General features: G+C 36.6%; 2 protein-coding genes across 2 annotated transcripts; one reads left to right on the plus strand and one right to left on the minus strand.

Annotated features, from left to right (window-relative positions):
• Positions 1 to 1677: 1677 nt before the first annotated feature.
• Positions 1678 to 4954, minus strand: LOC140856580 (uncharacterized). Its single transcript, XM_073254340.1, has 3 exons — positions 4565 to 4954; positions 4155 to 4222; positions 1678 to 1947 (listed from the first exon to the last, which is right to left on the minus strand). The coding sequence occupies exons 1-3, from the start codon at positions 4746 to 4748 to the stop codon at positions 1810 to 1812; spliced, it is 390 nt and encodes a 129-aa protein (XP_073110441.1). The 5' UTR covers positions 4749 to 4954; the 3' UTR covers positions 1678 to 1809.
• Positions 4955 to 5190: 236 nt separating this feature from the next.
• On the plus strand, positions 5191 to 7153 carry LOC140856579 (chalcone synthase-like). Its single transcript, XM_073254339.1, has 2 exons — positions 5191 to 5449; positions 5933 to 7153. Exons 1-2 carry the CDS (start codon positions 5272 to 5274, stop codon positions 6922 to 6924), a joined length of 1170 nt encoding a protein of 389 aa, XP_073110440.1. The 5' UTR covers positions 5191 to 5271; the 3' UTR covers positions 6925 to 7153.
• The last annotated feature ends 10954 nt before the right edge of the window (positions 7154 to 18107 follow it).

An 18107-nucleotide genomic window follows, 5' to 3' on the forward strand; every position in this document is an offset into this window, starting at 1 on the left:
TGCCGGAGCACCTCTAACTCCGGTTTAGACTTTCTTTGCAGGTCGCGGCGGCGACTGCGACTCCCTCGACTCCAGCTTCTCCGACGCCGGCGGATTTTTGCACCAACAAAAATTATTCATCGCAAATAACTGTTATTAACGATGAAATATTTTTTTTATCATAAAATAGTATCAACGATACGATTATTTATAACTAAATATTAATGATAAAATTTTTATTATTAATAATTATGAATAATAAAAATATATTATTGTCAGTCCATTTATTTTCATAGGAACTTTTTCTCTTGTATCCTCCGGGCACTGTATATTACAGAGCGCTGAATCCCCAGGTGCTATCTGTATATGCAGGCTTAGGGTGGAATTACCCAGCCAGCCATTATACGCAATCATGCAGGCAGGCCCCAATTGCTGCCTACACATAGATGGCAGGATTTACACTATTCCTTAAAATGGATCGAAGTTTCATGTCAAATCAGCAAATTGCAACATCATGGTCTTTCTCACCGGTGCCCAAACCCCAAGCTACAAGTTTCAATATGTTCTGATTCAGTTGTTAATTTCCAACATCATATTCACCATTTATAAAGTTATCGATAGGATTAAATTACTTGAAATAATTGAGCATGCCTTTTGGATGATCATTTATATAATTTGTTTGGAAAAATATAATTTTACTGGCTAACATTTCATTTTGTAGATTACAGTAAATCCACAAAATAAACTTAACTGTTTCTTTAATTTACCTTTTATTTCCTTTGATTTTTTCCTAGCATATTGCAATTTTTTTAGTCATATGTACATATATTCCTATTTTAATCTATTTTTCAACATAATTCATCTAGAAACCGACACTTTACTAATTTTATGCAGTCCTCTGAGCATCTATGTATTGCAGTTGCCTGCTAAAACACTTTCATCACATAGTTACAACGTCAAATTACAAGTTACATTCACAAATAGCTAACACATATTGAGTGCACAGAACGTGGGGTTCACTGCACTAAAATAAAAATAACATCTAATAGCTTGAAAGCACCTAGTTTTTGCGAAAATGAGCTCTATGATGCTTAGTCCACAGAACTGAAAAAGCAATACGAAGCACTTAAACTACTTGAAAATTTGGTCTTTCTTTGCCTATTTTAGTTTTCTGAGAACAAAAGCAAATACCTTTCTTACTCTCTCTAGATATTCTTTTCTAATCCTTCAGGATATCTTTAATGACTTGACCAAACAAAATATTAAAATGAGAGACCGTCCATTTATCTAAACTTTTGATCACAATAGTTGATATCGGATCGGTTAATAAAATTCTAAAAGGTTGTTAAACAATTAATAATTGTTGCTACCCTTCTATGTAATTAATTCGGGGGATGCAGAACTAAGCATGAGAACTTCGGGAAATAAATTAAAATGGTGAGACTCTGAGAGATAAATTTAGCCCCTATCAGTAGTGTATTTAGTTATCCAAGATTGGTGCAAAAATTATTTAACATCAATATCACAAAGAAAAGAGCCAGTATCTTTTAGTTGTCTTTATTGTTTCGGGAGAAAGATCTCCTTGTGATTCATATATTTTCGGAAAAAGATAATTTTAACAGATGGGGAAATTTTCAAATGAACCAGTATGCTACATTGTAAGGTGTATCATTCTAAGTACTGGAAGAAGCACTGAAATGTGTAAAAGATACTAACTTGACAAAGCAGTCATGTACAGACAAAAGATATGTTGCATTATGTTAAACATTGTCAGATAAAAATAAAAATGAAGAGTTTTTTTGCACTAAAACAGTAAGGCAGCTTTGCTCGCTAGGTTGTTGATGATGAACCAACAGACGTTGAAGGCATCACTTTTGAAACATCAGTTCTTTGGTTCGCTATCTTTGGCAACTCAGTTAGCTCTTTATTTCTCTCTCTTTCAGCATCCTTTCTGATATCTTCCACAGTCTTCCCAGCAAGAAACAAAGGAACATGAAGTTCATAAGTTGCAATACCATAAAAAAAGGGGGGGAAAAATGAAAATTGTACCCCACAAGAAAAGGCTCTCAAGAACCAATAGAGCTGTGATAGCTGATGACATGACTATCGTGTGCTAAAGAGAACTTTTTGAGTGGGAGCTATAAAAAGATTTACCATAAAGGAAAGAACAAGAAATCATCGAGAATCTTTTTTTAGAAAAGCTTTTCTGTACTATTATGTTAATAAGCAAGCAAATGGTTGTTTGATCTAACTGAAATTTGATTTGAGATCATGCTGAAGATGCTCATAAGTAGCAGCTAAAATTTCAGATTTAGTGGATCAATTTCATTAAAATCTTTGTCACATCTTATGTGCCTTTTACCTGATCTAACAGCAAATAGAGTCCTTCTGTTGGAACAGATGGTACATTTCTCATGCTAGTGTTCTTTTTATTTTATCGGTTTGAATGATCACATTCCCCAATGAAGTGGAATGAAATTAAAAGAACATAATGAGACAGGTGATCTGTCCATCTTTAGCATGATGGTACCCAGTCATATGATCACGAACTGAACTACACAAGCAAGGTTTGTGGAACCGGTATCGGTGGCTAGATCGACCGGCCGGCGGTACGGTTCGGCACGCCTCCGTTCCGTTCTGAACCAAGATGAATCGACGAAGAAAAACGAGACCGAACCAGAGAAGAAAAAGAGAGAGAAATAGAGAAAGAGAGGGGGAAAAAAAAGGAAGGGCTTTTGCCGGAGGGGCCGTCGGAGGGCCTCCGGCGGACCACCGTGGCCCGCAGGCGGCGTTTACACCCCCTGCGGCTCCGTGGTGTGAAACAGGAGCGATCCGCCCCTATTTTCGTTTTTTTTTAAAAAAATATTTTTTTAAATGAAGCCGGCACTGGATTTGCCGGCATCACTTAAGTAAAGCCGGCAAACCCCATGCCGGCTTCATTTAAAAAAATATTTTTTAAAAAAAATATGAAAAACCGGGGCAGATCATCCCTGTTTCATGTCGCGGAGCTATGGGAGGTGTTTATGCCACCCGGCGGCCACGACAACCCATCGGAGGCCCTCTGACGGCCCTTCGGCGGACACCCTCCCTCTTTTTCTTCCTCTCTCTTTCTCTCCCTCTCTTTTCCTCTTTTTCTCTCTTTTCTTCCCCAGCACCGGCATGTGCCGTTTTCCATGCCCGAACCGTCTCGGTTCTCCGCCGGTACGGTTCGGCATGCCCCGTACCGGACGGTTCGGCTTGGTACGGCATTCTTTATATACATGATTTTTGATCTTATCCCTAATCTTGATTTGAATCCCACTTTGATTCTGATTTCATTCAAGATATTAACAATGATCTCAAATATTTACCAATTTCATTATGATCAAATGTATACACATTTATGTGCATATATCATTATGAATTATACAGGGTGTTGAAATGGTTAAAAGGAATCCACTGAAATAAAAATTATAGATGGAAGGTATGAAGAAATGATTTGTATCCAGTATTCCAAGTTTCTAGATGATAAATCATTTATTTCGAAGCAATATATACCTTGCATTAGAAGCAGTATTCATGCAGAATCCGTAGGATTAGACTTTGTTTAGCATAAAAATGTCTCTAATTTATATAGAAAGTACAATAAAATCTTCTAGGAAAAGTTAGATAAATCAGCATTGGTAGAAAAAAATTCAAGTGTTAAGCTTGCCGGAGCATATCAGATCACAAATAGAAGTCAACCTAAAGCACATCTCTCTCTCTCACTGTTGTATCAATTGATGTACATGTGCAGGTGTCTATATATGTAATTTTGTATGATGCGCACATATGACATAGCATCTAGCTACTAAACCATTAGCGCATACAAGTGTGGAGGGTAAGAAAAGCATTCAGAAAAGGAAAAAGAAAAGAACAGAGGAAGTTCTTAGGAAGCAAGATTTCAGAGAGGAGGGCATCTTAGGCAAAGATTCCAGCTAGCAAGTTATAACTAAGAAAGTTTATTTTCATGCTATTTACAAAAACATATCATTTTAAAAGAAGGCCATTTTACAATATGAGCATAATAGATAGAAAATACTTAAAAAATTTCTATGTATTTTTAACCCATAATCAGTATGAGATGATGGTATTCCTAAACAAGAAATAATGCAGTATTGGATACGAATAAAATACATCTTATGGATTGGACAGACCTTACGATATGGCCACCTTATAATACCATTTTCACGGCATATCCTCTTCAATGCACTAGTACAAACACCTGCAAAAAGCACATTATTCAAACTCCATTATATATATGACACAGATGTCAACATTTAACATAACACAACAAGTCTCCTTCCCACCATTTTGGAATCTACAGTTAAATTACAGCATTTTGGAAAGATAAATTTGCACAAAGAATCAAGAAAAACCAATCCAAGAACTTCTCGAAGACAAAAAAGACATGATCAGGACACTACATGTCAACACGAGAAAAATCCAAGCTTCTCAACGTCAAAAGAAGAGATCTTCGCTCGAACACATCAAACCAAAAAAGAAACACCCTAAAATTGAATTCTTGCAACAGAAATCATGAGGCAAAATAGGAAGAAAGAAGTACCGAGGCTAGATGCGGCCTCCGCGATGGGGAGAGAGAAGTACTTGGAGATCTCCTCAAAGGAGAGCTTCCCGCTGGGCGGCGGTGGGGCAGCAACCGGCGACGGGGTGGCGCTTCCGCCCGGCTGCAGCTGGTGATCGATCTGCTGCTGTTGTTGGGGGTTTTCTGACTGGGACGCGGACGTCATTTACAAACATCCAATCGTAATCCAACAGATACTAAATCCAGCGTGAGGAGCGTGTCGGAGGAGCAGCAGCCGCAAGAAGGATTGGATACCGTTTCTTTGGCTGGATTTGGGATTTCGTAGCAAAGGGGCTTAAATCGAAATAGGCTACAGAAATGTTGCGCAGAAATGTTCTACATCCATCTAGCCTAGATCCTTAGCGGCTCCGACTGACCAAGGGACGAAGATAAGAACAAGTTGATCTTATGGGAGAGCGACTCCTTGCCTAAAGGAGCAACCTAACAAGACAAACTCAAGAGGTTGGTGGATAGCACGGGCCACCTTTTTGGTAGCTGGGACAGGACGAGCCGTGGCCAGTCAACGGCCATCGAAGACTGTTGCCATCCACTCATTTTATAATGATCCACCCAGAGGGCTATATATATGGAAGCCAAGGGCATGCCATTCCTCACTCCTCAGCTTTCTTCCCTAAATAATTAAACCTTCAATAATCACTACCCATCTCTCCATCTCCCTTCCACTTAGAATGGCCAGCATCCAATCCATCCGCAAGGCACAGAGGGCCGACGGTCCGGCAACGATCATGGCCATCGGAACCGCCAACCCTCCTCATGCCGTCGACCAGAGCACCTACCCTGACTTCTACTTCCGAATCACCAAAAATGAGCACAAGGTCGAGCTGAAAGAGAAGTTCAAGCGCATATGTAAGAGCTTATATAATTGTTGCATGCCTTGCTTCCTCGTTTATTTTTGCTTATTATGTACATAAACCCAGCACTCAGGGACGTTTGCCCATCTCATCACTCCTTAGCATGCATCCATGATATGGAGGGAGGCGGAGCCTTCCTAGCTCCCATCTTTCTTCTCAAAAGAAAAATGAAAAAAAAGAGAATCCGGAGGGAGCTGTTCGTAATACATTTTTATCCAAATCATGCTTGCATACATATCCATACTCTCTCGGGCAGTTCCAGATTAACCCTGTCATAATCTCAGTATCTCTTCATCTTCTCATTAGTGATTGACATCATCCTAGCTACGACAAGATTTTTTTCTCTTAAACTAACTATGCTTCTTGATGAGAAACAAAACGATCAATATTATTATTATCTAAATTAATGAAGAAAAGATATTAATTGCACGCGTCTCCCATTTCCTGACACTGGTTAATCTGTTGCATCATTTTGAAGGTGAGAAATCTATGATCAAGAAGCGGTACATGTACCTCACCGAGGATGTTCTCAAGGAGAACCCAAATATGTGCGCCTACATGGCATCCTCTCTCGATGCCCGTCAGGACATCCTGGTGGAGGAGGTGCCGAAGCTGGGGAAGGAGGCGGCCGTGAAGGCTCTCAAGGAGTGGGGTCGTCCCAAGTCCAACATCACCCACCTTGTCGTTTGCTCCACTAGTGGCGTCGACATGCCTGGAGCAGACTACCAGCTCATTAGGCTCCTCGGTCTCAACCCATCTGTCAAACGAGTCATGCTCTATCACCAGGGTTGCTTCGCCGGAGGAACCGTGCTCCGCATTGCTAAGGACCTTGCTGAGAACAACAAGGGTGCTCGTGTGCTTGTCGTATGCTCCGAGATCACTGTCGTCACCTTCCGAGGTACTGACGACATCCACTTTGACAATCTCGTAGGCCAGGCTCTCTTCGCCGATGGTGCAGCGGCACTCATCGTCGGAGCTGATCCTATGCCAGATGTTGAGAGGCCACTCTTTGAAATGGCTTCAGCGGCACAGTTGATATTGCCAGACAGCGAAGGGGCCATCGAAGGGCACCTCAGGGAAGTGGGCCTCACCTTCCATCTTCTCAACCAAGTCCCCACCATTATCTCTAAGAACATCGAGAAGAGCCTGGAGGAGGCATTCCAGCCGCTGGGTATCTCCGACTGGAATTCTTTGTTCTGGATTGCGCACCCTGGTGGTCCGGCCATACTTGATGCATTTGAGTCGAAATTGAAGCTGAAGCCGGAGAAGCTACGAGCAACACGGCACGTGCTTAGTGAGTATGGAAACATGTCGAGCGCTTGTGTGTTCTTCATAATGGACGAGATGAGGAAGTGGTCCGCGGAGGAAGGAAAAGGAACCACCGGAGAGGGGCTTGATTGGGGAGTGCTCTATGGATTCGGTCCAGGGCTCACTATGGAGACTGTCGTCCTCAAAAGTATGGCTATCTAGGATTTCCATGCTACATTTTTTCCCGTCGGTTCATTTGATCCAATGTTCTACCAATCAACATTTTAAAAAACTATATATGTATGAGATATTCAATGAATAAATGGGCAAATAAAAAGCCTGATAGATTGTGATAATACTGAATTAGTAAGTGTATTTTCCTCCGAGATTTATTGAAGTGTTTGCCCACAGGAAAAAAAATTGCGTACTGAAGTGGGAGATGTTGGTGTAAGATCCTATATAAGTTAATTCCTCCTGTGGTCAATTCCTATATAACGTAAATGAACATTTCTCCCTTGTACTGAAGTTCTTCTTCCTCGTGCGGTCAATTCCTACTTTAAACGCGCGTGCTTGCGGTTAAATTAAATGAGGTATTTCTATTTCACTTCTTCTGAAATCAATTACGACTTTTGCTTGCATCAGAAATGTATAAATTAGGAAATTTAGAGGGAAACCATTAATTGTATTGCATTTTTTGCTGCCGAACATGCGTGCTTACAGGAACTTTTCCATCACCAGTCAAGCCAGGGATTTTTGACTGCCATGCTCGGCAGCCATTTTCAGAACGCCAAGAATACATAACCATTGCTGGAATGGTGTTTTTGTTTAATAATAAAATATTTTATGATGTAAAATATCAAAATCTTTAAATAAAATATAAAATATTTAAAATATGTCATTATTTCACTCTCGTTTGTTGATACGAGCCATCATAACGGCTACTGTGAGGACATGGGCGATAGTATGTTTCAAAACTGATGACATTTGTGGGCCAAATAACCACCCGTTATAATTTTGAGGTAGTTTATCATCCAAAAAAAAAGGGGGGGGGGTGGGGGTTGGGGGTGTGGTCATGACATGCCCCTGCTGTGGTTGTTTTATGAATATGGCAGCGTCACTACTTTTTTACTTCAATTTAAGTATTAGTATTAAGTTGATTTTGTTTTTCTTTGGATAGAGGGAGGGGAAATTATCCAACTTCATTCTAATTACCTAGGTCACCATAAGGACCAGTACAAGCATGTTTTTAGTCCAATATAAGTTATGCATTATGAAGATCTATGATACCTATACAGGGTCAAAGAACCTAACTAATATTATTTGGCTAGTCCTTTTTGATAAGGTCCTAGGCTGCTACAAAAGTATCAGAGTGGGATCCGTTATATGTCTATATGGATTAAGGGATATTATAGCATGCGCAGGCTCATTGGATCATGGTGTTTGCAGTTAGATTCATAGTACTTATGAGTATACTTGAACGGATGTGGACTCTTAAATTGACAAGGATGTTAGGATTTAAATGGGGTATATTTGGTCATGTGTGGGTGCGCATGTGTTTTGTCCAACATCAATTATGCAATAAATGGATCTTTAAATTTATACAATGCCAAAGAATCCAAATAATATCCTCTTATTTGCTTTTTTAGTGAGGTATTACATTATTATAGTCCTAGTATATATTCGGATGCATTCTTGAATCAACCGAAAATCCTTTGTTGCAAAGTTGAGAAGCATGACCATTAGCATAAGCCTTAGCTTGAACATAAACCTATGATTTCTTTTCAAAACATTTAATTAACGCTGCGAGATGCTCCTTAGTAGTCAAATCCATTGCTTTGTATAAGAACAAAAAAGGAAAAGAAGAAGAAGAAAAAGATATGGCAAGAAAGACATCTTATAAAGCAAGGATAAAAGATTGCATAAAACTATATGTCAAACCATATCTACAAGGGTAACAAGATTAAGTATATGGTGGTTAATTCCTTATGATATACTTTTGGTATCTTAATGTACTTGCTTAGAGTTTTGCTAATTGGTGCGAATGATGAGAATCTCCATTACTTGAAAATTAGCTCTTTTTGAAAAGCTGAGAAAATCTATTCTAATTTATAAATTTTGAAAGGTTCTTTTGGCCTTCCAGGTAGATAAAACTATATAGACTATATAAAAAATACTACTATATATACCTTCTTGAGACCGACCAGATGTTATTCGCTCCTGATTAGTCTTGTTTAGAGATAGGTCATATCATATAAATGATCTGTATGCGCATATTATATTTGATTAATGAGTAGTTAAAGATATGATGGCAAATATAATTGCTCAGTTGGCTAGTAGGCTACTAGGGTTGCCGAACCAGCTATCTTTTCAATGGGCAGCTTGAGTTTCAGTTGGAAATTTGGCTCAAATATGTCTGCTTTAATTGCTAAACCGGACAACTTAGAATTGGATAGACTTGCTTGATTAAACTTGAAACATCCATATGTGCATATTGTATTAATTTGATTAATGAGTAATTAAAGATATAATGGCATATATAATTGCTCAGCTAACTGGTAGGCTATTAGGGTTGCCAAACCAACTATCTTTTCAATGAGCAGCTTGAGTTTTAGTGGGAAATTTGACTCAGATATGTCTCTTTTAATTGCTAAACAAGACAAATTAGGATTGGATAGACTTGCTTGATTAAACTTGAAACAATATATATAAATAAAATTATCATCATAATATTTAATTTTTATTTATAAATAAAATTATTTGATATCATAAATTATCATCATAATAGATAAAAAAATATTTTTAACTGTGATGCAGATCAATAGCTCAAGGTATATGTATGCAGAAATTTTTGGTTTCCAGATGATCAGTTGTTCAAAGAGTGGCTCGAGTCCACTTAAAATGGCTGAAGTTGAAATGCGGAACCTGCGCTATCCTTGGTGTGTTTGAACCTGCCTTCTTTACACCCCCATTAGCCATAACAACTCTGGCACTCTTCACATACGAAATGATAACAGCTTAAGTTTATGGATCACACAACAAATCAGACCAATGGAGACAGGGCCACTAAATATATAGGATGAGTCAAGAAAGGTATTAAAACACCATATTGCCTCCCACTTTTGATTTTTCTGAGCCCTAAAAGGCGTTCAAGTCATGGAAAGTCCAATACATGTATTTTGTTCGCGGCTGTCATTTTCATTTTGGACCTGCCTTCTTTACACCCCCATTAGCCATAACAACTCTGGCACTCTTCACATACGAAATGATAACAGCTTAAGTTTGTGGATCACACAACAAATCAGACCAATGGAGACAGGGCCACTAAATATATAGGATGAGTCAAGAAAGATATTAAAACACCATATTGCCTCCCACTTTTGATTTTTCAGAGCCCTAAAAGGCGTTCAAGTCATGGAAAGTCCAATACATGTATTTTGTTCGAGGCTGTCATTTTCATTTTGGATGCATTAATTGTAGTTGAACCTACTCCCGGCCCGTGCAGTTGTTTAATGCCCTGTATTAGAAAAACTGCCCTTGCTTCTACTGAATTCCTAGCCTTACAACCAAAGAACCAACCAAAACACGTGCAAAATTATCTTATCCTTAAAGGAATCAAATTAAGACAAAACAACCTCAGGACGGAACAGAAACCGAGTCGCATCACGCCATGTGATCACAGGCGTACCGACTCGAAAGTCATCTCTTCCAATGAGCAAGGCAGTTACCACGAAGCCACCTTAATCTTAGTAAACAAATAATTATCCAAAATGTTGGTCCTACAAACGTGCTCGCGAAGACGTTTGGTGCGTTTGCCGGGTCTTAAATAACTGCTACTTTTTCCGTTTGCTTAAATAACATCTGATTAATGAGAGTATTTGCTCCAAGTACGTACGTTTTTAGTATGTTATCTACATTTCATTTTCGAATGCAACTACATTCACTTTGTATCGACATTCTTGGAAATTTGGATATCAACTATAAGTTGAATTGGCTCCTGGAATGGAGGTAGCTAGAAGATCGTGAATGGACCAGGCTGAAAAAGAAGTGCGAGGTTAAGATGACTCTCGATGTCCGAAAAACTACATGGCTAGTAGTGAAGTTGTTAAAAAGTCAGGTTGTAAGGAAAATGGGAAAGAGGCCGCAAGGAAGAAGTAGAGGTAGCGAGCTGCATTGAGGTAATTCATGACGCAAATCAGACACAAAGTTAGGTTTTGAATTGGCTTATGACCAGGTCGGTCAATTTTTGCGATCCCTAAAAAAAAAAAAAAGCACAGAAATTGAACGGTCCTAATTCTTTATCACGCGTGTGGGGATACAAAATAGGCCAGGCCCGGGCCAAGGATTTGCAAACTATTCCACAGAGCTGGCCCGAAAACCCCACAGAGAAAATTTTCTTCCTAAATGCTAAAGGCGCAGCTTGAAGCCTTTAGAATTAATGATACAAAGGCATTACTCCAGAATACGCAGTCAAATAGAAGTATCGTCCGAATCAAATCTAGCCGGCTGAATTTGGCTAATAAGCAATTTGGCCGTTGATGTCTTGCAACGGTTCTGAACGCAAAAGAACTGACCGGTAGGCTTGACCATTACGTAGGCCTGAGTGTCGGTCCAATCAGCCCAATATCACATCAATATGTCATCAAAGCTTGTATTCAAACAATGCTTGCGTATGCATTACATTTAAGTGGAGGCAAGTATCATCTTAAAATTAACTAGTTATGCATTTAGAAATTTTGAATTATTCTAATATTTCTGTGCATTCAAGCTACTCTTTCGCGATCACTTCCAACCACCATGTAACCTGATGTATTACATTAATTCCTAGCTACCCACTAGTCCCACGTGACTGTATGTCACATCATTCTTTGGCTGGTGGCTGCCACCGGTGCAAACTATGACTTTTTAGGAAAAGTTCATCTCCATTTTTGCGAGGCGACTTTTTGGATTAACTTATTAACACGTGCTTCACAATGCACATGAGAAAGTTTTTATGCACCACATACGTACAATAAGATGAACATGAAACACATCGCTCAACCGTATTAAAAAAAATAGTCATCATTGTCTAATATATATTTAATAATTTTTTTTAAATTTTTAATAATAAAAATATTTTTTTAAAAAAATTATAATATTTTATGATTATTTTTATAATTTTTTATATATAGAATATTATAATTTTTTTTAAAATTATAAAAATAAAAAATATTTTAATCATTAAAAATTTATAAATTTTTTAAATAATAAATATATATTTTTTTTTATGACATACTGTATGCAAGAAGTCATAATTTGACTGTAGGATATTATAATATAGTCATGAGATATTATAATTTAAAAAAAAATATTTTTATCATTTAAAATTTTAAATAAAAAAAATTTATAAATGTTAAATATGTATAAAAAAAATAATGATTATATAATTTAATAAAATAAAATAATATATTTTTTTATATCAAATATGATGTATAAAAAATTACTCTAATACATATAAATGACATAATCGAGGATGGTACAAAACTAACATATTTCAATCTGAGAGCATCGTGGAGGTGAAAGTTGGTTGCCTCTTTGGGCTGCGCAGCAAGCTTACCGTTCTATTATATTAGTTCTTGCTGAACGTGGCGTATAAAGAGTTACTCTAATGCATATAAATGACAAAATCAAGAACGGTACAAAGCCAATATATTTCAATCTGAGAGCGTCATGGAGGTGAAAGTTGGTTGCCTCTTTGGACCATGCAGCAGGCTTACCGTTCTATTATATTAGTTCTTTCTGGAGGTACGTTCATCATTTATTTTAATACTTTGGATAAGTGAAAAGTCATCTTTTCTTTTGATAATATTTTAATATTTCCGTATGGTAAAAGTGGCAGCTTGGAACGCTCGGTGAGCACTATCGGCAACATTGTAAGAACTTAGACTGAAGGGGAAGAACAGATCAGAAAGCGTCGCCCTGGAGGAAATAAAATCGAATCAATGCAGTGCATGTCGGAGTTGAGGTACCCCTAGTTCCTCAAATTATATCTATTAATTTGCTAAGCCGGCGATGTGCTAGTTTTCCTATTATTTTTCTAATTTTGGTAGTGCATGGGTACCATCTCTAGCAACAATATTTCTTGATCCTTCCGAGTGATCATATACAAACTTTTGGCCAATTTTTGGCCTATGTAGCAAACTTAGATGCCCTACAAACAATCCCTAAATCATGGAAAACTCAAAACTTAGATATATGTTAGAGAAATCCAGAGCTTGCGCCTCTAATTTGATAATGAAAAAAATAAAGATTTCCTTCAATTTATGCAATTCGAATTTCTAATAAAAAAAATAAAAAAAATAAAAAAATTATGAAACTAAGCTTTACATTTTTTTTCTTTATTTATGATCCAAAATAAAGTTACACATTCTTTGTTTATTATAATAAGATCCGTTCTTGTACAATTTGGATCGGATTCTTCTTTCTATTTCAGATAGTAATCTCTTTCTAAAAATAGACATGCCCAAAAAAAATAAATTTAAAAAAATAAATTTTTTTAAAAAATAGAACTCGATTTCTATATCAACTATGTCTTTTATTATTTCGACTGATGATTTTTCTCGAGTTAAAAAATAAGTCCAATCAAAATCTTGCCAAAAAAGAAAATCTTCGATTTGATTGACCCATTTTAGATCTTAAATAATGGAGTTCAAACTTGATCGCTGGGGCGCCATCTCTAAAAGGTGTGGCATCATGTCATAGGTATTAAAAAATTATCAGATTTAGAAAAAAAATTATCTCAATTAAATATTGTGTGATCAAATTATAACTTTTAAATATTTAATTTATAACTGATCTTTCCGAAATAGTGGATCTTGCATCTGAATCTTGTCTAATCCTATTTATAGTGGCTAACATAGATAACATCGAATCTAGAGGTCCTTTTGGATCAGCCTCATTTCATTAGAAATTTATTAGAATAGTACAAAACTACTAGCCCGAGCACTAATTAACAAACTATTGCCAAGGAACCAATTCACTATTTTCACTTTACGAAACCAATTGATCTTCCTACAATATATGCATATTCTTATAGTAGCAAATTCCAACAGTTGCACAAACAAAAAAATTTACAGAAGCAAGTGACAAGATATTCACTTCTAATTACATTATGATACCAACTATGATGAAGTCTTCTTTTTCCCTCACAGGGTCAAGGATGATGGGGTGGGGGACGTTAAGAAAAGATACTTTGGGTTTGTTTAGTTGGATTTTGTCAAATTAAAGAATAATCTAAGGATTCTTGAAAATTATTTATTTAAAAAATAATTGCAAAAAAAGAAAATTTAGCATGTTTGGTGAAAAAATTATTCTAAAAAATGTCATCAAAAAGAAGATTATTATGTTGGGTTAGAGAGAATTTTTTATAGAAATATTGTTAAATTTTCAACAATATTTTTAAATAAATAATTCAACTAATAGTATTTCTCCTCAATCTATTTGTTATTCATTTATGGCCTACTATTAATATTTGTTACTTCAAATATTAAGGTATATTTACATGAATCAATAATTTTTTTAAAAAATTATTATATATATTAGAAAAAATCTTTCATATTATAAATAAATTTTAATTTATTTTGATATATAAATAAATATATTAAGTATTAATGAATCCTCTATCAAATTTATTGATAACTAATGAATATTTATTATTATTGTGATATAAAAGGGAGGGCATCATTAGTTTCACTTTAGTTGTGAGTCAAGAAAGACTCTAGCTTATATAAGAAGGGATCATTCTTCTCAAGTGAGATGTCTTTTGAAGGATAAAATCATGAGGTCCTAAATGGTCCATACAATTTCAAGGCTGTAAGCCAAATGTCAGAGCGGACAATACCTCACATGCTAAGCCATGAACTCTTGATCGTAATAATTATTATTTATTAATAATTAATATTTATAAATAAATATATTCATATATTAAAAATATTATTATCGATGAAGATTATTAGTTCATATGCCCAAATGGATAATACCCCACATATTGAGCCATGAACCCTTGATCACAATTATTATTATTTATTAATAATTAATATTTATAAATGAATATATTCATATATTAAAAATATTATTATGGGTGAAGATTATTAGTCAATATAATAATAATTCTCCAGCTCCAGTGCCCCTCTGGGCACTCCCACACCCCACCCTCCCCCCACCCCCACCATATGATGTCAGCGTCCACCTGTGAGCCCTTGGCCCCGCACCCTGTTTGATCTCGAGTGGATTTACCGACGCCCTCCACCTCCCTTCTTCCATCTCTTGCTCTCCCAAATGGCGTCGCCTCTGCTGCCACCACCACCTCGCCACCAAAGCGACCACCTCCTCCGCCCTCTTCTCCCTCCTTCCCCCGTTCCCCCGTGCCCAAGCCCAAGCCCTCCTCCCTCAGATGGTCTCACTCACCATCAATTTCTTCAACCTCGCCCCCTAATGTTCCCATTGGTTCACCACCTTCCACGACACCCTCCTCGCCTTCCTTCCCTCTGCTTCTGCTGCCATCAAAACCCTTAGACTTCCAACACTAATAATAGTACAATTAAGTTTATTTACTAACACCCCCCTTAAATTTAACTATATTCCATCCTTCATGCCAAGTAAGTTCTTGAGCTTGTGAAAATAATTTGCTGCAAGTGGCTTGGTGAAGATATCGACAACTTGATCATGAGTCTTCGTATAAGTTAATTTCACATTTTTCTTTTTTACATGCTTCCTTATGAAATGAAAATGGATGTCGCAATGCTTACTCCTTTCATAATGGATAGGATTTTTTGCTAATGCCATTACCGACTTACTATCCATATATATCTTAGTAGCATCAATTTGAAAGAAATAGATATCTTGTAACAATCTTCTAAGCCATATAGCATGGCAAATACATGAAGATGCCGCAACATATTCCGCCTCACAAGTAGAAAGAATCACAATAGCTTGCTTCTTAGAAAGCCAAGTGAATGCCATATTACCCAAGTAGAAAATAAATCCGATTGTACTCTTTCTATCATCCGAATCTCTTTCCCAATCACTATCCGAATAGTCAAGAAGCCGAAAATCATAAGGAGAATGCATTAATCCATGAGTTATAGTACCTTGATGTAATGAAGAATTCTTTTTGCAGCCTTCCAATGTGTAGATTTTGGTTCCTTCATAAAATCACTTAATAAGCCAACTCCATATAGAATGTTCGGTCTTGTGCATGTGAGATATCTTAAGCTTCCAACTAAGCTTTTATAAAGAGTAGGATCCATCATCTTATCTTCTTCAAATTTTGATAGTTTGACTCTACAATCAATAGGGGTGCTTATTGGCTTATAATCTTCCATCTTAAATCTCTTAAGAATCTTCTTTGCATATGCTTCTTGAGAGATAAAGATGCCTTCATTGTTTTGCTTGACCTCTAAGTCGAGAAAATATGACATAAGCCCCAAATCTGTCATCTCAAACTCTAGGATCATAGCTTGTTTGAATTCTTCAAAAATTTGAGGGTTGCTTCCTGTAAAAATAAGATCATCTACATACAAAGAAACAAATAATATATCTTCATTCTTCTTCTTCACAGGCATGCTCATACGGACGTTACATGAAGTCATTAGCTTTGAAGTATGCATCAATTCTACTATTTCATGCTCTAGGTGCTTGTTTTCAGCTATAAAGTACCTTCTTCAACTTTAAAACCTTTTCTTCATGACCCTTCTTCACATACCCTCTGGGTTGATTCACATAGACTTCTTCTTCTAAAATTTTATTCAAAAAAGCTAATTTGACATCCATTTGAAGAATTGACCATTTAAATTGTGCTGCAATAGAGATGAGTAATCTTATAGTTTCTATGTGAGTAATCGGAGTGAACACTTCTTCATAGTCGATACCGGCTTGTTGCTTGTAGTCTTTGGCTACCAATCTTGCTTTGTACTTCTCTATATATCCTTGAGCATTCTTCTTCTTCTTGTAAACCCATTTAACATCTATGGATTTATGGCCTTTGGGGAGAGTAGTAAGTTTTTAAGTATCATTTTTCTCTATTGCTTTGATCTCCTCATCCATGGCGGCTTTCCAAATCTTATCTTGTATTGTTTCTTCGAAAGAAATATTTTCATTGTTAGCCAAAAGACAAACAAGATTAAGTTCATTTGTTACCTGATATAGCTCTTGCAAACTCCTTGTCTTTCTTTGCATTAGACTATCATCCAAAAGAGGTGATACTCTAGAATGTGAAGATGAAGATGGTGAAAAAACTTTAAAGTGCACCTTTGATTCTTTCTCTTCTTCTTTCTTCTCTTCATAAAATAGCTCTTTGTTTGATTGCCAACTCCACATACCATCTTCATGAAACTCCACATCTCTACTAATATGAATCTTTTTAGTTTTTAGATCAAAGAGCTTGTAAGCTTTAGATCGAGCATCATACCCAATAAAGATAAACTTTTTACTCTTGTCTTCAAGTTTCATTCTTCTTTGGTCTGGGGTATGAGCACAGACGATACTCTCGAAAATCTTCAAGTGTGAGATACTAGGTTGTCTTTCACTCCACACTTCTTATGGAGTTATGTCTTTTAGACTCTTGGTAGGATATCGATTGAGCAAGTAGACCACACAATTTACGATCTCCACCCAAAATTCTTTCGGTATGACCTTCGTCTTTAACATACTTCGAATCATATCAAAAATAGTCTGATTCTTTCTCTCCGCCACTCCATTTTATTGGGGGGAATAGGGTATCGTCAAGAGTCGTCGAATGCCATGCACCTTACAAAAATGTTCGAACTCTTTGGATGTGAATTTGCCTCCATGATCGGATTGCAAGGCCTTGATGTAGTAGCCACATTCTTTTTCCACCATAGCTTTGAACTTCTTGAATATAAAAAATACTTCAGACTTCTCCTTCAAAAAATATGCCAAAATTTTTCTGCTAAAATCATCAATAAAGGTTAGAAAATAATGATGCTCTCCAAAAGATATTAGAGAAATTGGCCTACATATATCGGTGTGGATAAGTTCAAGTGGCTTCTTTGTGTGATAGGAAGCTTCTTTGGAAAAATTCTTTCTTGATTGCTTACTAAGAACACACCATTCACAAAATTATTCTAGAGAGTCAATATGTGGTAATCCCTTCACCATCTTCTTGCTTGATAATTGCTTAAGGCCACCAAAGTGAAGATGATCAAACCTCAAGTCCCAAAGCCATAAGCAATCCTTCACACTTGCATTCAAACATTTAGTATCAACATGTTTGATGTTAAGCATGAACGTTCTATTTTTTGTCATTTGAACATGGACTATCAAATTATTCTTTTGATCTCTCAAAAATAGACTTCTATTTTTCATATACACATCATATCCTTTCTTCAAAAGTTGCCCCAAACTCAAAA

The sequence above is a fragment of the Elaeis guineensis genome, chromosome 3, assembly GCF_000442705.2.
Source record: "Elaeis guineensis isolate ETL-2024a chromosome 3, EG11, whole genome shotgun sequence".
Classification (NCBI taxonomy): Eukaryota; Viridiplantae; Streptophyta; class Magnoliopsida; order Arecales; family Arecaceae; genus Elaeis; species Elaeis guineensis.

What these genes read in the sequence shown, in the direction of transcription:
- LOC140856580 (XM_073254340.1), bottom strand. Translation starts at nt 4,748, where the DNA reads ATGACGTCCGCGTCCCAGTCAGAAAACCCCCAACAACAGCAGCAGATC. An exon ending in GGAGGCCGCATCTAGCCTCG is followed by an intron (nt 4,223 to 4,564) that starts GTACTTCTTTCT and finishes TGCTTTTTGCAG; the next exon opens with GTGTTTGTACTAGTGCATTG. An exon ending in TAAGGTGGCCATATCGTAAG is followed by an intron (nt 1,948 to 4,154) that starts GTCTGTCCAATC and finishes CTTGCTGGGAAG; the next exon opens with ACTGTGGAAGATATCAGAAA.
- LOC140856579 (XM_073254339.1), top strand. Translation starts at nt 5,272, where the DNA reads ATGGCCAGCATCCAATCCATCCGCAAGGCACAGAGGGCCGACGGTCCG. An exon ending in AGAGAAGTTCAAGCGCATAT is followed by an intron (nt 5,450 to 5,932) that starts GTAAGAGCTTAT and finishes ATCATTTTGAAG; the next exon opens with GTGAGAAATCTATGATCAAG.